The sequence below is a fragment of the Antechinus flavipes genome, chromosome 1 (genome assembly GCF_016432865.1).
Source record: "Antechinus flavipes isolate AdamAnt ecotype Samford, QLD, Australia chromosome 1, AdamAnt_v2, whole genome shotgun sequence".
Lineage (NCBI taxonomy): Eukaryota > Metazoa > Chordata > Mammalia > Dasyuromorphia > Dasyuridae > Antechinus > Antechinus flavipes.
In genome coordinates, this window is record NC_067398.1 from 448,332,299 (window position 1) to 448,341,768 (window position 9,470).

Sequence of the window (9,470 nt, forward strand, 5' to 3'; positions counted from 1 at the left end):
TTTAAAATGAGGTATATTACTGAGTAATGATACTGATCTTAAGTCATTCATAAGTTGATTTAGATGGTAATTCTGAATCAAACATACACACAAAAGATGTGTTTAAGGCCAGAGTGACCAGTTCTGACAATGAGAAGATACTCTGAGTGTCCTGGTCAAGTAAACATGGCACTCTGACCAGCGCTGACCAGTGCTAGAATAGCACTCTTTAACTTTGTGATCCTCCGTAATTTAGGTGCCAATCCTTCTTTTGGAAGATTTTTCAAAAGAAACATCATACTGCAATCTGAGCCAGTATAGTTTGAGCCCACTATATCAGTCTGGGACCAGATAAACCTGTGGACACTGTCACCTTTCTCATTCTTTCCCATGTAGAATTAGACAACAGGTTGAAAAACAAACAAAATGGTCACTTTATGGCTCTTTTCTCTGCCTCTTCTATTCGTGGCAAGTACTATAGTTGCATTAAGCCAGACAACAAATATTCAGCTTAAGAAGCCCTCCTTTTAATTTGAATTAAATGTAACTTATCAAAAGATTATTATTTCAGTTAGAAATAATAAAAAAAAAAAAAGTCTCCTGTGCTGGCCATTATGGTGATACAAAATTCAAATAGCCGAAAATAGTAAGGTTGAAGTAGATGTCTGAAAAGAAGGGAGGAAAGGCAAATAGTTACTCGTGGTAGATAAGAAAGTACAAAATAAGGGCCTGATATTATGATTAAGGCAAATAATAATCCTTCACTCATTCAACATACTTTTATTAAGTATCTACATAGTATTAGATACTATGATAGGCCCTGGCTATTCAAAACTAAACACTCTGTTCTCCAGTTCTTTTCATCCAACTGGATTAAAAACCACAAATACATAGAAAATTTAGTACAAACTGTATAAAAAGTAATTAATGGAAAGAGAAAACTAGCAACTGAGGGGATCAGGACTTATTTCCTGTAATGAAGTTAACAAGCCAACTATCATTTATTAAGTACCTTTTATATGGTTGATAATGTGCTAAGCACTGGGGATATAAAGAAAGACACAAAAAGTCCCTGCTGTCACTGAGTTCATAGTCTAATGGAGAGACAATAAGCACAAAAATATGTAGAAACAAGATATATACAGGGCAAATTGAAAATAGTGTCAAAAGGAAGGTACTGAGATTAAGGAGAACTCAGAAAGGTTTGTTGTAAAAGATGAGATTTGAAGCATGGAAGCCTTGGAAATCAGGAGGAAACAATGAAGAGGGAAAGAGTTCAAAGCTTGGTAGAAATTGCCTGGACTGGTTCCAGACAGAGAACTGTGGGAACTGAGTGTGGATCACAACATAGTATTCTCACTTTTTATTGTTGTTTGCTTGTATTGTGTTTTCTTTCTCATTTTTTTCCTTTTTGATTTGATTTTTCTTAAGCAGCATGATAATTGTGGAAATATATATATAGAAGTATTGCACATGTTTAACCTATATTGGATTACTTGCTATCTAGGGGAGGAGGGGAAAGGAGGGAGAGGAAAAAATTTGGAATACAAGGTTTTACAAGGGTGAATGTTGAAAACTATGCATATGTTTTGAAAATAAAAAGCTTTAATAGTAATAATAATAATAAAATGTCTGGAGTTAAGGATAGAATGTTGGAAAGAACATCAAGAAAGCCCCTGGATCACAGATTTGGGGAATGGAGAAGTAGGAGATGAAATAAGATGGAAGACAACCAGAAGTATAGAAAGGAGTTAAGTTATAAAAGATTTCCAGAGCCGAACAAAGGATTTTATATTTGATCCTGAAATCAAATTATTTTGAAAGCTGAGTGGACCATACATGTAGTGAGGAGAGAAAGGGCAGGGAAACCAGCCAGCAGTCTATTTCAGTAGTCTAGTGTGAGGTGGTAAGGACCTTCACTAGGGTGATGGCAGTGTCAAAGAATAGAAAGGGACAAATATAAGAAATATTCTGAAGAGAGAAATGATAGGACTTGATAGCTTTGGAATGGGAGTTGGAGGAGTGTGATGAGAGTGAAGAATTTAATATGTCTGTGGAATATTCAGTTTGTAATGTCCAATTGGCAATTGGATATATAAGGCTAGAAGTCAAGAGAAATGTTAGGGATGGATAAATACCTTTGGATGGAGCTATATGATAAGAATCCTCAGCATAGTGATATAATTGAATCTATGGAAGGTGATAAGATCACCAAGGGGCATATTATAGGGGAAACAGAAAAAAGGGCCTAGACCAGAGTCTAGACCCAGTTAGCAGGTATGACCTCGGTGAGAATACAGAAAAAAAAGACTGAAAAAGAACAGTTGGAGAAGTAGTTGTAGAACCAAGAGAGCAGTGCCACAGAGAGTTAGAATAGAGTATGGAGGAGAAGAGGATAGTCAACATTGACAAAGGTTATAGAATGATGAAGAAGAAGGAGGATTGAAAAAAGACCACTGGGGGAGAAAAGACCACTGGATATGGCATTTAAGAGGTGCTTGATATTGTTGGGAAGAGCAATTTCAGTTGAATGATGAAATCAAAAGCCATACTACAGAATACTAAGAAGAGAGTGAGAGGAAAGGAAATAGAAGGATGAATTATAGACTGCTCTCATGGAAGTTAGTCATAAAAGGCGGAAAACATGTGGGACAGTGGCTATCAGGGAATAGATAGATCGTGTGAGATGTGAAGGCTTGTTTAGCATGGGGAAGATATAAATATGTTTGTAGGCAGTAGAAAAGTTTCCAGTGGAGAGGAGAGATTGAATAGTCGTAAGAGAGTAGAATTAATAAAGGGGGCGGTCTGCTGGAGAAGATGGGTTAGGATGGAGTCATTTGTAGGGGGTTTGCCTTGACAAGGAGGAAGCCACATCTTCCTGTGAGACAAGAGTGAAGGAGAGACAGTGGCAGGAGGTATGAAGAATGGAGAAAAGGATTCCCCCCAGCAAATGGCCTCTAGTTTTTAGTAAAATATGAGACTGTTCTCAACTGAGAGGAGGAGGGAAGGGGGAGCTGTGGTAAGTGGGATAGTGAATCGAGATATATAAAGATTGCCTTGCCATAGTGAGGGCTCAGGTGAAACTGTGAAGTAACACAAATTTGTAGTAAGCCCAGTATTTTCTACAACTTTGTTCAGCAGCAGAGTAATGCAAGGCAGAGGCTTGGCAGTGCAAGGTCTTCAATAGGAACAGAATGCAAGGAACTCAAGAGAAGAGGATAGTGTAGATTGGAACTGGTTAACCAAGGGATTAAGTTGGGGATGAGAAAGTATAACTAAGATTGGATTGGATTAGATTGGAACTTGTTATGAGTTCAAATGTTGGGTTCTTATTCTTCTTTAAAATATTAAAAGTTCTCTCTGGGTGCCTTCCCTGGAATCAGGATTTTGTCGGTCCCTGTTCGGGCGCCAAAATGTGGTGATCTTCTTCTTCTCAAAACACTGTCAGGTGATAAAAGTTCAATATCTCCAATATAGCCCGGTTAGCTTAGAGGCCTATCTCTCTCTGCTTGGTTCCAAGAGCTCTTGCCGCTTTGTCCTTTGCTTCTGCCTCTGCTTTCTTCAGCCTCCAGCCAGCTCCACTCTTCATGTCATTCTGGTGAAATCTGACCGAGAGCCTCTGTCTGTTTCTTTTATCCAAGAGGGAGGAATTATGGGATACGAGAGAGAGGGATTATGGGTTTTCTCCCATAGTGCTCTCTGGCCCAAAGAGCTTCAAGGGAGGTGTGAACTCACAAAAGTACAAAGTTTACTTTGTGAAGCTGGCATACTTGTGAACTCCAATGAGTAAAGGTGCAAACGCAAGCATTGTACTAATTAGTTCTACTTAGTACCTTGTTTCAGGTTCTGGCCCAAAACATCTTCTTGTAAGATCAGATCAACTCTAATTAGTTATCAACAAGATAGTCATTAAATTGGTCTACTAACGGGGCATTGATAATCCTAAGGAGATCAATTTCAGTTGAGAAATGAGGTCAAATGCCAAATTATAATGGGGTTTAGAAGTGAATAATAAAGTGAAGACAACTTTCTAATAAAAATTTTTAGGGGGTTGTAACTTTTAAGTGAGGAGAGATAGAGGATAAGAGGTTGAGGTAGCATCAGATAAAAAAAAATTAAGAATAGAGAAATCTAAGCATGTTTGTAGGTAGCAGGGAATGAACCAGTGGATAAGGAAAGTTTGAAAATTAGGCGATCCAACAGACAAGCTTCTGGAGGAGATAGGAAGGGAGGGGCTCAAGGGCAGAAATAGAAGCTTCAAGCCAGAAAAACAGGAGAAATTGTTATTTAGTTATTTCAGTCATGTCTGATTCTTTGGGACCCCTCTTGGGGTTTTCTTGGTAAAGATATTGGAGTGGTTTATCATTTCCTCCTCTAGTTCATTATTCGCATGAAGAACCTGAGATCAACAGGGTTAAATGACTTGCTTGGCTCATAAAGTTATAAAGTATATGAGATTGGATTTAAATTCCAATCCTCCTGACTCCAGCGTCTGGTATTCTAACCACTGTGCCACCTAGTTGCCTCTAAAGAAAAATTAGGGAAAAGCTGCTAAAGGCTATCTGTATCAGCAGTTGTTCAACGTCACCTTTAGTACTAACTAGAGTCTGAAGCAGTGGATTTCTCACTTGTAAAAACAGTCCTGACTGCTCACATATATCCTGGATTCAATAGAAAGTTTCTAATCAAGGTTAAAAAAAAAGTTGGGGGTTGGGGGGGGGGAGATTTGAATTCTTACTCAGAGAAATAACAGTTTGGAAAGTGCACAAGAGTGTCAACAAGTTATGTAGATCTTATCATTATTGCATTTTTGGTGCCTCCCAGATATCCAGCTTAGACTCCACCATCCTGTCAACACCCTTCACCAACCCACACATCATAAAGTATATCAACACCTCAGAAATATCTAGCCCTTGTGGAAGGTTGTACCTCCCAAAACCTCTTAGATGAGCTCACAGATTTCTTCTTCCTGCTACAACACTATTTGCTCCATTATCTATTTTTTAGTTTCCTTGCTATTAGCAAGGAAATTATTAGCAATAATGCTGTTAGAACTAGGTAAAGAATAAGCTACTACTGTGAATGCTATTCAAAGGCTAATAACTTTTTAAAGCTAAAAAAATGAAAATGTTACTATGCAGCCTTCACTAACAAACATCATCCCAGTTTATATAAAAAAAAAAATCTTAGAAAAATTTATACTTAAGTTATACTAAATTGTCTCTGCAGTTACTAAGAAAAATTCTTATGGTGTTTGCACAAATATTAGAGAACAATCTATATTCTATGTACATCATCTGGGTGTAGACCCTTTGCCCTAAGGAAAATCTTTACAGCTCTAACTCTGTGTCTATTGTGTCTCATCAATCAATATATTCTGCAGTAAAAAGCTAATAGAGAACATCCTCATTTCAGCCTTTCAAAATATAGGGTGTCCTAAAAATATTAGTGCTGCTGTAAGCTATTAAAGCTGTAAGATTTTAGGTACACCCAAAGTGTATTTATTCTCTGGAATATTGCATGTATTATCAAATGTGGTGAGCATATCAGTTGGTTTTTTTCCTTTTTTTTTCTTTAATGTTTATAAGGGAATTATAGTGGAGGGAGGAAGCAAGGATATAAAAACAGAAGGCTTTAATTATGTACATATATATATATATACATTTACAAATATTACTTGTGTCTATAGTTAAGTTGGCAAAAGGTATTCAGAATGAAAAAGAGGGTTAGTTTATATGCCAACTGTTGCTGCTGCTTTTATCTGGTTACATGCACAATGTTATTCCTATTATAGTCAAATTAATGAAATTTCACCATGTTCTTCTTTTCTAGGCTGCTTTAAATGCCTTGAAACAGTTTTCAGAGCAAGGTCTTGATCCTCTAGAAGGGGCAATGAAAACTGAAAATGGATCCTTTGAACAGTAGGTACCATTTCTGCCATTTCTCTGGTTTCTGATACCCTCTTTTCCATTCTGATTGTGCAAGATATTCTGTACAAGTGTGATTCACCAAAAGCAAAAAATAAATACTTCTTGAGGGCAAGGATTATTTTTTGGTTTGTCATAGTATCCCAAGTCCTTAGCAAAATGCTGTGCATATAGCTGCATAGTAAATGCATACTGAATTAAAGTGAACTGCCCCAGGATTCAAAATCATGTTAATAGCTTTCTAAATTACTTAGTTTCTGTAAAGTAAATTGAAGTAACCAAAACAACTTAAAGATCTTCTGTTAATAACTTGTGAAAGATTTGAGTAGCCTTACTGAGATTTATCTCTGGATTTTTTTATCCTTATGCATTCAATAGTTTGATGTAAACTTTGTTAATTCTTGAAAAATATGTTGGGAGGCAGAGGGTGGTGGGGTGGATAATGATGGAGGAAAAAACTGCAGGATTTGAGTCAAGGATGCTGGATTTGAATCCCAATTGTTTATTTGCTACATGTAACCTTGGGCAAGTTATTCAAACTCTCAGAATTTACCTATCAAATGAAGTGGTAGATTAGACAGTCTCTGGAACTGTGGCTTCAGCCATGGTTGAATCTATGACTCCATCATAATCCTCTTAGTCTTCTAAAACTAACACATAATTTGATTTTGTTCATAAATATTTTGTATTTATCAGTCTTTATCTGTGTGAATTATTAGTGTTTGCTATTTTATGTATAAATTTTGATGAATTAACACAAAACATATAGAAAGCAAATAGAATGATTAAAAATAAGGATGACTTGAAAAATGATCACCCCAAATATTTAGAAAGGAATCTCTTCAGATTGCTCACTCAGCATCTAAATGTGGTGGATAATAGGGGAATGAGGCAAAGAAGTTGGGAAAAGACATTTCACACCTTTGCCCTCTCCTATCCAAATTTGTCACCTTTTCTTCCATCCCACACCCAAGTGTTGCCAAAATGGCACCATTTGTTTTGTTGGTGCTGATTGAAACAGAAAACAACTAAATAAATGATCTTTTTCTCTTTGTTCTACAGTTCACCTGTTTTTGTTTCACAGTTTTTGTTATGTTGTGTTGTATAACAAATTAAACTTGTAATCCATAAATAGTTGATATTATTTTAAAAATTTGAAAGCAATTATGCTTACACAATAGTATTCCAGGTTTTAAGAACAATTTCCTAGATTTTTTGATTTATAATATGTTGTTAGAACAATTGTAGGATATTTTAAAAAACTACACCTGTAAGGTTATATATTATTCTGGTAAACTTATTCTATGCTTAATATCAAAATGTAAAAATTAAATAGTATTTGGTTTAATTGCAACTTTGATAATAACATGATAAGAAAACTTTTGAAAAGACCTCAATGGTATTTTAAGTTGTCTATAGATTGGCAAGTATTTATAAGTTAATTTAATCAAAAACATTTCCACATGATCTCATCAGCAGACTATCTGAACATAAATATTGTTGTTTCACTTTAAAATGTCACTTTTGTGGTGACCTTTGAATCTTATGTGCCATCTGCTAATAAACATGTCTTAAGATGTGCAACCCTGGACCTTAAGCTCTTGTTAATGTATTAATCTTTCAGACAAGCCAAGCATCTGGGAGAGAAAGCAGACAATAAACAGACTAACTCAGGCACCATGGCTCATGACTGCAAGGATTCAAAGGCTGTCGTCTAGAGCTTCCCAGCACCCACGGCTGCCACTGCATCCTTATAAACCTGTCAACACGCAATAGGGTGTATGTGTTCAAGGAAATGAATGACTAATACCATTATTTGAATCCTATGTGAAGACAACACTATTCTAACACAAGAGATAATATACATGGTACTGTTTATTCAACTGGGGAAAAATAAAACTTTGAGCATTTTCCTTGGAACTTGATATCAAATCATAACTCATTTGCCCAGAGGCAGCCGAAATCGGATCGTGCTACTGGAGCTTAAAATAACAATTAGTGGAAAAGTGTTAGAAAAAAAAAAGAGATCAAGTTTAAAATCTATGAATAGTGAAGAAAAGGATGGATTTGGTTCACTTAGTCTGATTTTTTTTTCATAGTATAATTTTAAGTTCAGTTCTTTTTTAAAAAACACACTGTTTGAATATTTTAAAATTAACCAATGGCAGTGCTGTGAAAACTGTAGTTGTTGTCTTCATATATAGTCATACAGCTCATCTTTTTATGCAATCATGCATTCTTCATGCAATATGAATATGTATGACATTAAGATGCACTACTCAGAGTTGTATGCAAAAAAAGTCTTAAATCATGGCAAGTATTTGCTTCAAACATGAACTGATGAAGTTAATAAAAATCAGTTATAATATACTCCAGGTAAAAGCAGTTATGATATTTGAGTTCCATGATTCCATTGACAATTAATAAGGCATTTTGCCTCCAAGGGAACGTTTTTCCTCTTGAGTCTGCTCTCTGTTGTGTACATCTTACACCCATTTTGTGTGTTGTATCAAACCAATGTTTGCATCAACTGAGTGTTTTTAATAACTGAATACTGACCTGGGACTGTAGACAGAGTTTAAATGAAACCTTTAATGTTGTAGGAAAGACAGGAAAAAAATGTTGAGAGAAATGTAGAGACCATTTTGGCCCTGTGAGAACCTGGAGCTGCACTCTGATTCTGTACCCGCATGTTGGGATTCCACATGTGGCCAACCAGTAAAACCATGTCAGTCCATATGCAAGTTGTTGTCTTTTTCTTTCAGTCTCATTTAAAATATTAGCCCAGTGAGGTAAGGAAAAAATCACCTCCCCGAAGAGTAGTAATGAAAATGCCTTTGGTGCTTGTGCCACACACATGCTGCCTTACCTATGAAATGCCTCCCCGAGGGCTGGGGGCAGAGCGGGACAGTGTCCTTGACCAAGCAGTGTAATCTTATTGTGCTCGCTTTCTCTTTATTAATTTTCAAATCTTACGCAATAAGAAAGCAGTCTACAATTTTAACTGCTCCATCCAGCATGACAATAGGAATACAATTATGTAAGATTTCACAAGCAAAACCACCACAAATCATGATCTGGCTGACTCACACGCGACCAGAGAATAAACAAATAGCAACATAAGGAAATAACTTCAGGGATATTTTTAATTAGCCCCATGTGGGGAAGTCCAACAGAATTTGGAGGGTTAGGGACCCTTAGATGAAATAGATCTAGTTACAAAAAGGTATGCGCTCATGGAAATAACAAAACATCTGTTAAATTGTGGCTTACAAAAACAGTTTTAAGAAACATTCAACATCGTTTCAAAGTCAGGGCTCCCACCTGAAGTGCCAACCATCAACCATCCTTACCAACAGCACTCTTCCCATCAGACGTCACCACTTGAGATTCAGGTTAAGTAAGGACTGACAGAGATCGATTTAACCAAGAAAGATTCACTTGCCTAATCAATATCCCCAGGGATATAGAGTATTAACAGTAAGGTTCAAGAGTAGATTTTATCTTGATTTTACTGAATGCAATAAACATAGACTAGCTTCTGCAGCAGACAGCCTGGAATAA

The 9,470-nt window shown here is 36.4% G+C and overlaps 1 protein-coding gene across 1 annotated transcript in view; it reads left to right on the plus strand.

Moving 5' to 3' along the window:
- STAU2 (staufen double-stranded RNA binding protein 2) overlaps window positions 1-8,650 on the plus strand; it is a 437,835-nt gene extending 429,185 nt beyond the window's left edge. Inside the window, exons 13-14 of the mRNA XM_051970039.1 lie at window positions 5,812-5,900; window positions 7,531-8,650. Coding sequence (XP_051825999.1) covers window positions 5,812-5,900; window positions 7,531-7,624 — 183 coding nt within the window. The 3' untranslated portion in view covers window positions 7,625-8,650. The remainder of the gene's footprint in view (window positions 1-5,811; window positions 5,901-7,530) is intronic.
- Window positions 8,651-9,470: the final 820 nt, after the last annotated feature.